General features: G+C 40.1%; 1 protein-coding gene across 3 annotated transcripts in view; it reads right to left on the bottom strand.

Moving 5' to 3' along the window:
* CLASP1 (cytoplasmic linker associated protein 1) overlaps positions 1-17,016 on the bottom strand; it is a 148,603-nt gene that overhangs the window by 68,984 nt on the left and 62,603 nt on the right. For 2 of the 3 annotated variants that reach the window (XM_084523008.1, XM_084523009.1), the window contains exons 15-21: positions 16,061-16,120; positions 15,286-15,363; positions 13,288-13,455; positions 12,443-12,492; positions 11,014-11,184; positions 2,211-2,318; positions 687-713 (exon numbers count right to left, since the gene is read on the bottom strand). In XM_084523008.1, coding sequence (XP_084379134.1) covers positions 687-713; positions 2,211-2,318; positions 11,014-11,184; positions 12,443-12,492; positions 13,288-13,455; positions 15,286-15,363; positions 16,061-16,120 — 662 coding nt within the window. The remainder of the gene's footprint in view (positions 1-686; positions 714-2,210; positions 2,319-11,013; positions 11,185-12,442; positions 12,493-13,287; positions 13,456-15,285; positions 15,364-16,060; positions 16,121-17,016) is intronic. The other variant, XM_084523010.1, reaches the window with a different exon arrangement.

The raw sequence follows: 17,016 nt of genomic DNA, 5'->3' as shown, positions 1-17,016 counted from the left end.
GAAAAAGGTTGCTAAAATATACTCAGGCAAGGTCATGTTTTAAACAAATATTCGAGTTGGTTTATTTCTAAAAAACATCAACAAATCTCACATATTTCAGTCCCAGACACTTATACAACTAGTAAGAGTTGAAGGCTGTTCTGTCTTAATTTAAAGGTATGGAGTTTTACTAAGCTGATGGAAAATGCCATAAAAAAGCATGTATTATTTTAACTTATTTACTTCCTTCAATTTCTTGGGCAAAGCCATTCTGAATTGATCAAATCATGCACTCCAATACTGTATGTTATGCTGGGTTCCCAAAAAGCGAGAACGCTTGTGAAAGATGCCAGTCTCTATCACAGCATTTACACCCTGAAAGCCAACACTCCCCTCAGTTACACTGCTGCAATCTCACTGATGTTGTTGGAGTTGCACTGAAGTAAATGGAAAAGGAATTTAGCACCTGGGGTTTAAGCTGCAGGAACTTCCCTGCAATGAGCCAGCTTCAATACACAGTGTATGCTTACCATGTTTGGTTACTATGAGAAAGCCAGATCGTTTGCCATACACATTTGTTTTTTTAACTTTAAGAAAATGCTTTTTAATTGATAGCCAGGAAAGAGTGAGGGAAGCTAAAAGCTTAGCAGTTAAAAAAAACTGAAGGAAATAACGTGAGAAAGCAAGAAAGGGAAAATGTTTCTTACCACCAGCGGGATTAGCTGATCTGGATCCTTGATTATGAGGGCAGACGAAAGGACAGGCAAAAAGTGGATTAAAAGACAGCAAGACAATACAGCGTTCAGCATGCGGTTTATGCTATACACAATACAGACAGCTTTATTCACAAACATGTCACTCCTTAAGCCTCTGCAGAATGCAGTGAGTTAACATGCAGATGCAACTGACTTCATTTCCCCGGGTTGGTCAGCTTCTCAGCTATGTATCAACCAACACAGGGGCCCAAGTTCTGCTGTAAACTAGACCCCAAGCCCAGTCTGTAAAACTGAAATGGGCTACCAGTGTGTGGGCATGCAAAATTTGGTCCTGCAACCGTATTATGTTTGAATTCATTAATTACTTCATGCAGTGCTTGGCTTAGGAAATTAAAGATCACATCTAGATGGTCTAGGCTAGAACCAGTATTCCACAATCTAGGCCAAGACAGCAGGTTCAGATGTGACCGTCCTAAAGCCTCATAAGACATTCCATAAAAAAAATTAAGCCCAAGATGTTTGAACTACTCAACTGTTCTTTAAATATGTCTGAGACTTGTCTCATCTGATCTGATCACACCACAAGAAAAAAGGCCATTTCTGGCTTTGGATCAGTTTTGGGTTCAAAACAATAGGCATAAATTCAGATCAGAAAACCAAAGCCCCAATTCCTTCATGGCCTTGATGTAAAGATTTCCATTCAGCCCCATCCTAAATACATCTTCAGCTCTCTCAGCCTAACATAATGCTCTAACTGCTTCCCCATACCTCCAGCAAGACAGAGCAAAGCAGTGACAGCATGAACAGAGGAGAGCTATTAAACAAGGGTGCAAAGCAAGACAAGTTCCTAGAACAAACCCCCACCTCCTCTTACTCCCCAAGCTTGAAAGTCCTCCAAATTTGCATGGTTTTTCCCTCTACCCATTTTCTCCTAAAATCTGAGTGACAAAATTCTCCTTAGACACACATGACAAACATGTAGCATCACTGTTTGCATGTCTCCTAGGGGGAAATCATGCCTTGCAAGGAAGCCAGAGAGCACATATGTGCCATGTGAATCAGAGCAGAAACATCTCCTCTGTATCTGCACAAAGTAGGCAATGCCCTATTTTAAGCTGATGCTAACACATGAACTTCAGACAGCTCACGTTACACATACAGAAATACAGTAACATAAGCAGGAGAAGCTCGGCAGGGCAAGAGCCCAGGACAGCAACCAGCAACAGACATGAAGGGCATCTCAGTGAAACCCAGTACAGGTAATTTATATTATTTTATATATATGTTGCAATGACCTGAAGTGCTGCTGCACAACAGGTTAAAAAAGGCAGCAACTAAGCACTCAGATTTGGGGCACTATTTATCAGGGAGAGCTACACTGAAAGCTGGCTGAGTGGGGATTCATTTTGTTACAACTCCAGATATTATTCAGCAGAAGTGAGCCCAACTCTCAGCTGATGCTACCACAATTCAAAAGAAATTCTTCTCCTCGCCCGGAAACAAAACACTTCTTACGTTGGGACTGGGAAACCACTTTAGCCCGGCTGCGGCCTCGGGTATCCGCAGGCGTTGAGGTGACACTTGTGGCACTGCCAGAGCTCTGTCTCCTTGTACGAATCCGACCTGGAGGAATGCAAAGACAACAAAACTGTTAATAGGTTTCTTCCAAGGGCAGCACCAGCTTCTAAAGCACCATCTGTTCCATGCTTGAAGTGCTGCTATCCACAAAACTAACCAGGGTACAGGAAATAAATTTTAAAAGGAAAGGCAACTTTCATTAAACCGGCTGATGATGAGAGTGAGACACAAGCCCAGAAGTCTACAAGTTCAAAAACTTTTTAGCTTTCTGTTATGCTATCAGCCAGTTTAATAAAAAGAACATATTACCTCTCTAAAGCCTTTGCCTCTTTTCTGTCGTAGCTTCTTTAAAGATCAACCACAAAAATGACAGTAGCCTAAATGCCACTTCCTATATTAAAATTATTACTTTCTGAGAAGGCGATCACCCTTTCGGAGATGGGCACAGCAGATGCAGCCACAAATTCCATCGCTGGGATTTCCAAACAGCAGCTCGGCACTTTACAGCCTGCTCTCCATGTGCATGCCAGCATGTACCACCGAGAGTCTGCCAACACAGCCTGGCTACACTTTTATTTCAGGCTCAATTTTCCCTGCTGTTTACAGATCCCTCAAATTTATACCTAGATCAGTGTAACTTGTAACGGTGAGTCTCATTTAACACAATCAACATGGTGGAAAAAAAAGATTCCATGTGCCTGGCCTTTCTTTAAGCAGAGAATGGATATAAAGTCTCAAAGTGTTCTTGATCCTTTTTCTGTCCTTTCCTTATGAAAAAGCTACAGAAATTTGAGCTCGCCCAGCTCACGAGGTCATCAGTTCATCCCCTTCCTGGGGCAGGGCTCTTTCCTACAGAATGTTCTTTCCAGTGCTAAGGTTCAATTATCTGTCTCTAGCTAATGGGAAAGAAATGATAATTAAGAGTAACACAAAGAAAGCCTCCACCAGCACTTTTCAACAACTCGGTTCTCAGCCAAATCTGAAGCCGTTTCTCAGGACTAATGCCAGTGTTACCCTGCATTCAGAGGATGATTTCAAGTTTGAGGCAAAATAATAAAAGGGAAAAAAAAACAAACAACACAAACACATAACAGGTAAGAGAATAGTCTTGACAACTGCATCCACCAGTTACAGATATGTATCTCCCACCCTTTGTCTCCACCATAAGCAAACAGAGAAACAAGAACAGGGAGATGTAACTTCCCACCCCAAACCACATAAGGTACACATGCAGAACAAGACAATGGCAAGCAGCCGAGGCTGACCAGGTTGAGAGCTCTGTTCCTTGGTCTGAGCTCTCAAAATATTTGTAACACTGCCTGCGAGTTTCTGACAGACACAAGGTGACAAGGAAATGTGTAGCTCTGAGAAGGAAGCCTAGACTTGATTGCAGGAAAAAGGCCTGAAGTACTTCATGCTGCACCACCAGCATCTAGTGTTAAAAAATATCACCAGGCTTCCAGAGCTGTTGCAGCGAGCTAAGGTGCAGTGAGCCAAGACACAGATATCTGCATTCACACCACTGTTTGTAGACACAACAGAAGAAATGATAAGCACAAAGCTGGGAAGACACCAACAAATCACTATTTAACCACTGACTCAGTCAAGTTCTGAACCAGTGGGTCCGAGGATGATGGGCCTGGCTGCTAAGGCACTCCTACCAACAGAGCAAGGCGGCAGCTTTCCTCGGCTCCAGGACATTAGCTGCCCCTTGCACATGGCCAGCCCGATATACAGCCCTTTCCTGGCCCATTCCTATCCTTCCCAGGTTTCACACATGGGCAGCTACACGCAGACGAGCAGTCACGGTGTGCCTTGCCATGAGGCGCACGCCCCAAATCCCACCACAGGCCTCAAAGGCACGCACAGGGAAAAAGCAGAAAGCTGAACAGAGACCTAAATTCCTTCCAACATTCACAGCAACGCATAGCAGCACCGTGGCTTCACACACACGTGCTGTAATGGTACAAAGAGTGTGACAACACAATACACGGTCACCCTAGGAGCAATTAAATTCTTGGAGTTTATGGCGTAAAGCAAAAGACAAGGAAAAAAAATCTCAAAATCATGTTTGAATTCTTCACACAGTTACAAAGAAATAATGTCACCTGGTATCACTCACGTATTCCTTGAGACCCGAATTGCTAATATACATTCTGATTTGTTAGTTTCCAACGGTTTTTAATACAGCTGTTTAACCTTACTTGCAGCATGCAAGTGGTTCAAAATGATTAATTCAAAGATACTTATTTTTAAATAAGTTTCTATTTTTTCCCTATCCAAATACAGCATTAGCTGTAAAACAAGACCAAATGGAACTCAAAATTGCTTTAGGCAAATCTGTATGAGACAGAAACACGGAGAGGGACCTGGGATGTTTCATATATTAACTTCTGCTCGCATGTGCATGTACCAACCTTGAGTTAGTCTTATGACATCCAAAACATACTTGCTTTACAGTAACGTAAAATGAATCCATAGTTAATTGGCTTGAAAATCTCAAGGTTTTTAATATATGCTATTCCACGTATAACATGCATATATAGTCGTTCATCTACATAATACAAATGTCTTTATTATGTTCCCTTAAGCATTTCATCTGCAAACAAGAGTCTGCATTCCTATCCGGAAGTTACTTGCACACAGGAATATCTATCTGTGCATCTTTATTCCTATCATTCCACCACAAGCTGAAAAAATAATTTCAGGCAAGACTGGAAGTAATATAGCAAAGAGGTTACATGGGCATTTTGTTGTTAAATGCAAACAAACGCCTCCCCTCCCATACACTTTGCCTTCAGTGGGGTTTGTTTCCACATCTAGCTCAAACCACAGATGGAAAAACTCGTTATTTCATAACTATAATTTTTCTGCTCCTTTTAAAAAGATTCCTTTATCCTGAGAGCAGCAGCACAGAACAGAAACAGATAAAGACTGCCCCAACTAGTTTCCAAAAGCACTGAAGTATTGCCATTTTAAAAAGCCTTTGATCAGAATTTGACATGTGACACTTCGCTGGTACAAAAAGCATTTTGAAAGACCCCATAAAAATGCTTAGTTTTAAGAATTCATTTGTGTTTTGTTTTTAGAGCTTTTTTTTCCTGTTAAAGTTACTGTCATTTTTACAGCAATTAATGGATCAGAATCAACTTTGAGATGGCTAACATACGCTTAAATTTAGGAAAGTCTTCTTTTTAAAAGAAAACAGCAACAACAGAAGAACAAGCAAATAAACTGATTTTTTTTTTTTAATTATTATTTTTTATTTTTGCATTACAGAAGGCTTCTCTTGGCAGTGCTGTTCTAAGCTCCTCCAGGTAGATAGCACAGCACCTCTACCCCAGCTCTCAGAACAGACACAGGCTTTGTGAGATCCAACCTGTATACTACACTGTGAAGAAAATGGCTTTCAAATACTCTAGAAATGGTATATAACAGCTCCATGACTGAGTTTACTGAGTTTAATCAGTTCCATGCTGTGAATAACGATGCCTACAACCATGGAAGTTACATGTAGAAGCACTGGGATGGCAATGGTATCTCCATGAACCAGTTAATGCAAGCAAGTTCTCAGCACAAGGTTTCTTCCCTACTTGGAAAAAAGAGAAAAAAAAATCTGAGTCTCTAGGGCCCACCAGCTGTACACGTCAATTGTTGGTGATACATTTGCAAATACACACAATTAAAAATATGAATTGTATGTAACATCTGTAAACAACCCCTTTTGCTATGGTATGGATTTAATTTGTATTTAGCACAAATCCAACATTGCTTGTACAAAACCAGACTTTGCACTAGTTTCCTGAGATGCACTCTACCCATACCATAAACCACCAGTATATGCTGCTTTAAAAAAAAAAAAAAAAAAAAGTCTGCCAAAGCAGAGTTAAAGGAATGACAGTGGCACCACGCTGCTCTACACCAATAAGCACAGGGAACCAAGCCAGCACTTCCAAAGACCAAAAGAAGAAACACACTACCCCAGCATTTCAGTTTAAGTTAAGTTGTTCAGTCAAACCTTTGAGCCAAGCCCTGTCCTTGATGACAAAGGGCTTTAAAGCAAAGAAGAAAACAGGATTGGTGACTTCTTAAAAGTGTGTTATTCCTGAAGCCTTTGTTAAGGCTTTAAATGTTCAATCTCACAGATAAGCTCTTTAAGCCTAAGCTATCTGAAAACTATGATATATCAGAAAGATTTTATTTCCTTTCTGGTGAATATTAAAAATACTAAGTATTGTGCCACTGTTTCTGGAAATTGCTGATTTGTTTTAAACTTAGCAGTCCTGGGACAGACCAGCATTTATGTTTTTTTGTTTGTTTGTTTGTTTTTGGAAAGGCTCATTTGAAAGGCATTTTTATGCTCACTTTGAGAAAAGTTGCACAGATAACAGAAATGCTCTGAACCATTATTATGTACTGAAAGTCAGCATTACACACAATATTTAACTATTCCTTTAAAAACTGTTTTATGATAAAACAAGCAGAAATTTTTCTGAGGTTTCCTTTTAATTGGGTATAACAAACATGGACACACAGCAGCTACTTGCATGGCACTAGCTGTAATACCCAGATCAAAACTAAAAAAGGTTTAAAAAACTAAAAAGGTTTAGATCTTACAGGCTTTCTGCCTACAAAACTCTTAATTAAGTTCCTGAGACACTCATGCACGAAGGGTCTGGGCAATCCAGACATAACTGTGCACTGCACGAAGACACAGCCTCACAGCATGGTGGCAGAAGACCTACGCAGATCAAGGCTGTACACAGGTTCACGCTACCTTCCTACAAGAAGTGCATTTCAGCAGCGTTTGACATTTGGGTTGACGCTGCTTAAAACCAAAGAACCAGTACTCCGCTCTTCGCTTGCCACTGGCATAACCCACTTGTGTCTTGCTCCTCTTTTGAGACGCCTGGCTCAAAAACAAAGCACTGAGGAGAACCGAGGGCAAAGCAGATGGGAACTGCCAAGTTAGCACAATGCTGGCTCCCAGCTGAGGGGAAGGTGCAGAAGTTTTACACTGCTGCTAGGGAAAGTCACGATGGAAAACAGACTGCAGATTAAATGTCAAGCTGAATTACACAACAACACGGATTTATTCTTTAAGTAGCTGATGGTGACCTGCAAAAACACAGGGATGACTCCTTCCTGCAAATGGAACTCTTGCTTTCTGTTTGAAGACCACCTCTTGCACACACAGATATTTCCAGAGCTCAGTGATACTTCTCTCCTGCCCTGCCTTCCCCTGCTTCATTGATTTTTATGTTTATGTCGAGAATATAAAAGTTCTGCCTTCCCTACAGTTACCTACATCTCTGAAAGATCAGAGTTGGCAGAAGAGCATTCTCAACCCTCACCTGAAGGAGGCACTGAATGTTGAACAAAAGGCTGCTTTTCCCTTAACTGTCTCAACAGACAGAAACAAAGATGATGAAGAGTTTCAAACAGTGATTAAACTCATCCTTCAAGTGCTCTGTGGCTGCTACGTGCCCTGTTATTATAATCCTCCACTCCTCCCCACCACAAGAGAATCCTACAGCAAAAGAAGAGATGAGATCTGGTATTTAACATGGAGGGAGTGGAAAACAATTTGTGAAAGTTCATCTCGCAGCTTTCCCCCCACAGGTGACTTGCTGGTTTGTATTACAGACTTACAAATCCAATCTGCTTCCAGTGCAGATGAATTGAAAGAAAGTTGCTAGAAAAAAAAAAAACCTTTTGCATGACAACAATAGAACATTTAATGAACTAAATGAATTAATGAACTAAAAATAAAGGTATGCCAGAGGACGGCTGCTGGAACAGGCTTCCACAGACATTGTTAGTCTAGGAGAGGATTTGTGAGTTGTGTGGGCTAGTTCAGAAGATTCAGAACATTCAACATTGCTATGTTAGTCCAAAACCAGAAAACTTTGAAGACGGTGGGGAAGGAAAGAAGTGAAAAAGAAGGGTTAGCAGTGAATAAAAAAAGCTAAGGATTGCAACAACTTGGATCTTTCATCTAATTTGATGATGATTTAGAAAGACAGGTGTTAAGACCAACTCCATGTTCCTTATCACTGACAGATCACAAACCATAAGCATTTGGGCATGATTCTGAGCCAGTTCATCTTTAAACACTAAGATTAAGTACCAGTTCTGAAGATGGCAGACACCTTTCCCTCCAAATAATAAATCAGTGCATCAGTAATAGGAAGGAAAAAACAAAAACACGTCACAACAGCACAGTGGCACTTCTCAGAACACCACATCCAAATACAAGCAGCCATCAAGGATACGAACACAGTCCCACAAAACAGTAATAGATCCCTTGAAAAGAGACTTGCAACAGGAAACAAATGGGTTTGTCTGGGGGGAGTTGTCTTCATTATGTGTTGAAGGCCTTCTTGTTTCCAGTCCCTGTCTACCTCAGAAAAAGCAATTTTCCAGTGATCTTTTTTTGCTTGAGAAGTAAGAAATAAAGAACAAGCTTTGACAAAAAGCCAGATAACCAGACTGGGAGGCCTCCCAGACTAGCAGGCTCAGTGTTCTCAAAAAGACTTTCCTCCAACTGTCTTAGTTGTAAGCCATCACACTCAGACAGTTAACAATAAAAAAAAGAGTGAGCTCAGGTTTAAAGAGTTTGACTAAATATTCCTTCCCTAGAGATCATTGTTTACTGTCCTCATTTTTCTGCCATGTGATCATCTCATTCAATTCTCTTGCTGCCCAGGCTCTTCCTGAAAGCATTTGGCAGTTGAGACCTGAGCTTTGGATGGAAAAACACAGCAAACCTTTACACGTCGTGGAGCAAGAAAACACAAGCCCTGTTTTTTTAATCTGTGCACAGGTCACCTTCAACCAAAAGTACTGCTTTAATTAGGGAGACCCACATACAACTTTGTGATCAGGAATCAGCCATAAAAAACTAAATAGTGCCATTAATAGGGAGGAGCCTGAAGAGAAAGTGAAGATCACCCCATGGCATCAAAATGAGCAGGACAACCATGCAACACTTCATGCACGTCACCAGTGAACATGGATGAGAGTCGGGTAACACTTTGAGAACAGGTAGGGTGGTACGACTGCAGACACACCTCAGTTACACAGAGAGACTGCTTACCCTCAGTTTTAGTGGTAGTACCATCTTTAGGCAAATTAAAAAAAATAAGGAAAGGGTTAACAGGGATGAATTAGTAACATCAGCAGAAGTGGGCACTATAAATTAGCTACAGAAGTTTGCAAAAGAATTAACATAATTAAGGAAATGAAAAAATTTGAGTAGCAAATGAAAGCTTGATGCATTTGAAGAACAAGGCTACAAGTTTTTCCTTCCAACAACATATCTAACCCTTTGTCAGACCCCATTTTCTTCATTTGCCTCACCATTTCTCTCAAGGAGACACACAGGTGACAAATTTCCCTGCTAGCTCAAAAGGAAACAGACTCCTTTAGGAGCAGCCATGCATTACTTAATGAAATGCAGTGCATTTCCTGCTTTTCTCCTTCAGTACATTAAGATTAAGACTAACACTGTAAATGGTCACCTGGCTTCAAGGACAAAGCCATCTTTAGTATTTTCTTTCCCCCTTTCCTTTCTTCCTCACAGCATAAGATGGTACAAAATCACTTTTGCCACTGAAGCAAGGACACAGCACAACTAAAAACGGCTGCTTATTGAAGTTTTGAATGCACACCATTAAGCAACCAACTCCAACGTCTGTATTGAGTTCACTGCAACGCATCTAAATCTTGAACCAAATATCAACATGCAATGTAAAACAGAGTAAAACATGAATTTGTGCATCAAATACAACCAATACATTTAAGACATAGTAAAAGACTTCAGATATAAAAACAACATATTCACAAAGGGAATCTATAGAAAGCATCCCTATGTAATTCACCAGGAACTTAATCTGACTGAAGACCCAATGCTGAACACTAAGGAGAAACTACTTTTCAGCTGACTCAGTGAAGATATCGGCACAGCTTAAATCAAGACCACTGATTTTGATATCTACTAGGCATCTGATTTTTTTCCCTCTTGTAAAGGTAAATCAATGAAAACTCTGGAATTAGATTAGCATGAAACCAGCAGAATGAGAAATTACACTGTGTCTGTCACTGCCTTGCATTTCCTCCTTCAGCAAGTTGGCAACATCATCTCCAGGAGAGAAAACGCAAAGTTTGTTATAAGAAACACTGGGAAGGTATCTGACAGTGATATACAACGCTCTAAGAAAATAATGGCAGTAATCCAGAGAGTCAGCAGAAGAACAGATACTTATATCCTAAGCACATGGTGAAATGGGAAGGCCTGCTTCTCTCTCTGCTTCTACATCTTTTTCTCTTTTGTAAAACAAAGTAATCAAGCTCAGCTAAGATGTGCTATTCAAAGCATAAAATAATTCATAGAAAACCAGTTTCAATGAAGGAGGAAGGAGGGAAGAGAAAGGAGAAAGAGACTGAGACATGTTAAAAGTAATGGAGCGGTAAGAAATTTCCTCAACAGCATCTGCTTTTCCCCAGAAAGAAGAGACAGCGACTATCAAAGCAATAGAAAAAATAAGATGTTGCTGCAAGTCAGTTCCTATGCAAATTTTTTGCTTAATCCCAGAAGACAACAGAATGCACGCTGATGCTGTTGGCCATATCAGAGATATGTCCTTCCAGTTCCAGAGTTTTATATTCCAATCAAATTACCTAGGTACTACCTGGTAGTAAAGAAAGCTAACTGCAACAGTAGAACGTATAGATTTACCTAGTGATGCATATGAGCCTGGGGGCAAGGCTGCAGCAGAACTGAAGGGGGTAGATGCTCCAGAAGATGTCACTTTCGACTTGGCACTAGCTGCTGCATTCACATCAACGTCACTGCGGGACCGCTGCAGAGATCCTGGTGTTGACACAGATTTTGTACTTACTGTAGATGCTGCAGATGGGAGTGGGAGACCCAGAATAAGGAAGATTAATTTTTTGAGCTGTGTTCTTCAGAGAAGAAGCTGTGTGTCAAGCAGTTTAACGTACTATTTTTAACACTCTTTACTTTGCACTGGAATATTTCAACTAAGAATGCTTTATCAGGACAACATGGGCTTTCCCACAGTGCCTGCAAAGATATTTCAATGCTGACCTGATGCCAGCTCCAAGAACTTTATTAGACACTAACCTAAATGCTGAGATCACTGCTGGTTGCCAGGCCAGCAATACAGAAAAACTCAGCTACAGTACCCATCACCTGCTTGTGAGTTGCTTTAACCCAGGTTCTACGCTTTCCTGCAAGTTTTCCTACCTGCCTTCCCAACACCTCATCTTCTCATGAGGACCACTGTTCCCATCACTTTTTAATGTTTACCCTCTTAAGCATAATACTTGTCTATTCAGCTGCAAGCAGACATGCATTTGCAGGCACAATAAAGTAGGCATACTTAAAGGTATACATAAAGGTATCATCAGCAGAGTATACTGATAGGGCTAGAAGGTGGCTTACCATCTACTAACAAAGCTTTGTCTGTAATGTGGTATATTAAAATTTACTATTTAAATTGTTATATGCATTTACTTAGGATAGTACAGCTGCCTGTACTTGTCAGGTATATAGGCTTGGGTACATGAATCAAGAGAATAAAGATGCCTATTAAATAAGCAAGCATTCATTCTTACATATTCCCTTGCCATTGCACATAAGTCTTCTATGAAGTAACGTCAGCCACTCCTGGCTACACCTGAATATTCCATCTGATGTTAAAAACAGACTGGCAAGATATAATTTAGCACTGGAGGACTTTGTGCAGACTATGCCTCCAATAAGTGCTGAAACCACAAAAAAATAAATGAGAGAAAAGCTGAATGCACCAGTAGGCTATGCAGCTCTATGTACTAGCATCAGCAGAAGTTAATCCCAGCTATTTCACAGCTAAACATATGTTGACTACAACTTTGAAGGCTTTTTAGCCTTCCCTTCAGGTGCAGACAATAACAGGTTTACCAGCTTTCAAAGGCCTTATTACATCAGAGGTTGTTGTACAAAAAGGGGTGTACAACCCATAACCAATTAAAAAAATTACATAAGGTGCCATTTTTAAGGAGCAGTAAGCAGCAAAGTTGTCCATGCAGTATCAAAAATTCTCATTCTACTTCATCACATTTCCTCAGCAACACCTCACCGTATTTTCAGCTACTACTCTCACCTCTCGATGTAGTACTTCCAGTAGGACTTCTTTTGGCAGACAGTGGACGGCTAGAAGTAAATAAAAATATTTATTAAAACAAAGCTGGTATTTCACAATCAGCAGTAATAGTACTACTCTGTTCCCTCGATTCATAATTGAGTTAATAGGAAGTTATTTACATTCAGGAATAGACTGACAAAGCTTACTGTGTAAAAATAAATAGAGCACCACCATAAAATTCTTTACAAATACACTAGGAAAAAAAAAATATATTATTTGAGCAAGAAGACTTCTTTAAGAATGCTTTCTGTGGATATAAAGAGTTGTGTTAGTATGTTATGGGTATTTTTCATATGTGTCTAACACTTCAGCTGCAGACATTTGCAGCTTAATTGACTATCTCTTCAAGAGAAGCTAGTAATATGAATGTTTCAGAAAAGTTACATACTGATTTTGCAATTACAACTCAAAGTTAGATTAGGCATTTTTTCCTCTTATACAGCAAAAGGCCATCTCGCACCTCTAAGATGAATGCTAAACAAAGAATTTCAATCCAAGCATTGTTTTCAGCCCATCTGGAAGGAATGGCTAGCAGTGTCTTCCAAGCACAAAAAGCACACTAAAAGTTATTTATGGTGTCAAGATAATTTTTATTTTTTAAGCCAGTAATGGAGTTTTCCTGCATTTTAATATAATGTTAACTAAAAAGAAAATTTGACATAACCAAGTGTTGAGGCCAAATGAAGACCAGATGAGACAAGCATAGCTCAGAGTACCCAAAGCAGCTCCCCTGAATTTGAGGAAGCCATGGTCATCTCTGCAGTTCTTTAGACCAAGAGAGGTAGCGATGCTGAAAGACTTACTTGAGACTCTCCTGGGAGCTGGAGGAGGAGCGATCCGATTGTGGCAAGGACACAATGCTGTCAGAGTTCTTCAAATGCGACTGCAGGGCCTTCTGGTAGGAGGACTCCAGAGTGTGGTACAAATGCTCTGCCTCTCGGCTGAAGTGACTGTGGAAACCCCAGTAACACCTGGAAACAAGGCACAGTGCTAGTAATATTTCCTTGCCATATTTTAATGGTCACTGGAGCACAGGTACAGTCAGAGCCTTTTCCACTAATGGCGTTAGCGGGCTCATTAGCTTATTCATTTCAGTCACCTACTGCCTCCGTGATGTACTTCAGACATGTTGCTGAGTAGCACAATAGGCTGGGGGAACAACCCCAGAGAAGACAAAGCAAACAAAACTAAGAGGCACACCATTTGTGACTTTGTGAAAACACAAGTAGCCAAAAAAGCTTTAAGAGAATGGAAATTGTTGTATCTTTGTCTGTCTAATGTGCATAGGAGATAGACCCAGACTAGACCTGTAACTAGCCTGATGCTAGTTTGAGACTAGGTCCTCAAAGCTACTTCTAAAACAAGCCAAAAGCAGAACACACATGCATGGGCCTGATTCAAAAAAAGCACCTGCAGGTATTTCTTAAGTTTAACAAGCAGCTCTTATACATGCTGCAGAGACAAATCTTCTGTAGCGAGCTGAAGCTGCTGATTGTCTTTTGGGAAGAAAAAGAATGAGATGCTCCTACAGACTTCCAGTCAGTGTCGTGCTGAAAGTAAAAGAGCATTTCAAGATGAGGGAAGGAATTCCTCTCTGGAACAAATCTCCTGGCTGATGCTAAAACACCATTCACTCTCATCACAAAGGAGATGAAGGCTCTCAGAGCTTTTCAGGAGGCAACTAATGGGCAGTTTAAGAGCAAGACTGTTAGCTGAAATGAATCAAGAATTGTTTGTATGTGCCAGTCAGTCCTCAGAGAAGTCACATGCATTCTCGCATCACTAGAAGGAAACAAATTTGTCTCACAATCAGCAACACCTAATCAAGAAGCATGTGAAAAGAGAATTAAGCTTGTTCTTTAAAGTCTCATGCCATTCTCCTTGCTCTCTGTTCACCTTAACTAGTCACCTGCTATGAAGTCTCAGTGCATACCGTGTTTTTCAGTGATGCACATTTTCCCTTTCAAAAGGATCTAAACAGTCCTACCATGAAATAGCTATATTTGCTATATCTATATCTATATATTTGCTATATCTATATATAGCAAATCTATCTATATAGCTATATCTGTTCATAACACGGCATTTAGATTAACAACATTTATTTAGTGATTTAACAGCACCCTCTTTCTGAAAAACGTTCCTGTCATCTTCTGTTCACAAAAATATGATGGTAGCATAGCAGCACAGTACTTTAAGTGCAAACACATTATTGGAAATGCAAGAGATCTTCAGCAAAAGAAAAATGCAAACGTGGAAGTTTCCTATAAATAAGCATAAAGATCTTATTTCCGTGTCAAAATATTTCCTTAATTTACAATACCATTTAGCAATGTACTAGCACAGGGACTTCTGTTTCAAGATGACCCAGTCTTGCATACAGGCCAAAAAGAAAACACATTATAGCATTGTTGTACTAAGTAGAAGAAATCTCAGTTAAACCCAAGCATCTCAAACATCAAATGACAAAGCTACTAGTTATCGACACTAAAATCTTGTATGTTAAGCTCAGGGTACATATTGTACCTGCTCAGGCAGGTAAAAAGACAATAAACAACTAGAGAACGAAGCAAAATAAGCACCGCTAGAAACCAGGAAACAAATATATAACTGAGCCCTATGTGATAGCTTCACATGACATCTCCTGCTAAGACCACACTCCCTCAGCTTTAATGGAGTGTTAACCTCACCTGCCAGCAGAACATTGCTTGTCTGGACTTAAGTTTCCAAGATGCAACACCTTAAACTTGCAATATATGGGTATAGAAGGGGAAGAAAAGACACCAGTAGCTTCTACTTACTTTCTTGCCTCTATCCTGGCTTCAGAGTCTGCATCATGAATTCCCTTCTTTATCGTTTCAGCTAACACTGATATGTGTCTGAAATAAGAAGGAAGCATTATCCAAATGTGAAAGATGAAAATCACAGAAAGAAGTGCTACATTTACAAACAAACGAATAATGTGATTTTGCCTCGGTCTCAATGAACAGAGTTCATCACATCCTCCTGTTTCCATGCAAAAACCTTTGGAGCCTTGATTTATTTACGCTTATAACCCAGTTTTATTTCACTCACATTGTTGAGTACGAAAAGGCAAGCAGCATTCTTCATAGAACGGTCTTTAGTTGGTTAGTTTAAACTATTGGGGTGTAAAAATACTCTCTTAACCCTTAAAGAGTTTGGGCAGTCCAAGGGCTAAGGAAACTGGACTGTTCCCAATTGTATCCCCAACAATTCCTTCCACTGTTCATTAGTGTGAACTGCTGTACAAGCCTGAGATGCTCCTGCTAGATGTGTAGCAGCCTTTACCTCATCATCTCACTTTAGGGTGCAAATCTATTAAATTCATAGATTCATTCAGACAGGTGTTCCAGGGCTGGCATAAAGAGATTCACTGAACTCTGCCTGCCAGAACTACAGGGATGAAGAGCATGCGTGTACGTGTCGGTGCTTTTCTTACCACAAAAATCTCTGCTACATGACAATCTCAACTCCACGACTGCCCTTTCTACAGGCCTAACCTCCCCAGACATTAGTAGGTGAGAATCAACCCACCTACTTGTTTTCAGAGCTTACCTTTCTAGGGAGTGAGTTTGCCACTCCTGCAGCAGCAGGTCTAAAAATTCAAAACAGCGCCTGAGAAGAAAAAGGAGAAATGCTGAGTTCTTTTAAGTTAAGAAGCTCTCTGAATTCACTGTACCTGCCTCTGCACAGCAGCAATCGTTTGTTATGACACTGCTTGGGACATTAGATTTCAGTACAGACCCCAATAAAAATAGCAACATCTCTATAAATGCCATCAATAAACAACGTAATTGGAGTCACCTCTTTATAGAGAGTTCTGATGAGAGGGTTTTACATAAAGTAACAAAACCCCCCAAATCCTGCTTCTTCATTATACAGGACAGATGTGGAAGATGCAAGTTAATCCTACTCAGTACCCATTAGTTCAAACTTCATATGGAAACTTCATGTTTAGCTTCTCTACAGTTTCAATCTCCCTTCCTCATTTCAAGAAATGAAGGCATTTGTGTGCCATGACTTTTTTCAAGGCTTGTTACTGAATTCATCAGCTTTTCATTTAACAAGAAGAAAATTAATCTGTATGGCACAGGCAAGAATCTCCAAGTGAGGCAGCTGGACTGGAGCACACTTGGATTTTAAATGCAGAGAGGACCATTAGCACATACAGCTCAACTTCCAGATGACAATTACCACTGAACATTACTTCTGCTGACTGACTCAAAGAATACATATCACTAGAAAGCTAGGTAGTGGGGAAGAGAAACATGCCTGTAAAAAAACAAACAAACAAACAAAAACCTAATATGACATTATAAACAAGTACAAAGATTAATTTAAAGAGCATTTCTTTGAGAAAAAGTGTCTTTTCTTATCTGCAGTGCTGTGTCTTATGCAGAACAGCTGACTTTGTATTTGATCCCAACTCACGGGGCAGAATGAGGTGCATTCTCTGCAAAAATGTCTATAACAGCCCTTTTCATAAATAAAAACAGATACATGAACGTTAT

Source organism: Aythya ferina (assembly GCF_964211825.1).
Source record: "Aythya ferina genome assembly, chromosome: 6".
Lineage (NCBI taxonomy): Eukaryota > Metazoa > Chordata > Aves > Anseriformes > Anatidae > Aythya > Aythya ferina.
The sequence above is the reverse complement of the archived record's forward strand: the minus strand, read 5'-3'. Positions and strand labels throughout refer to the sequence as shown.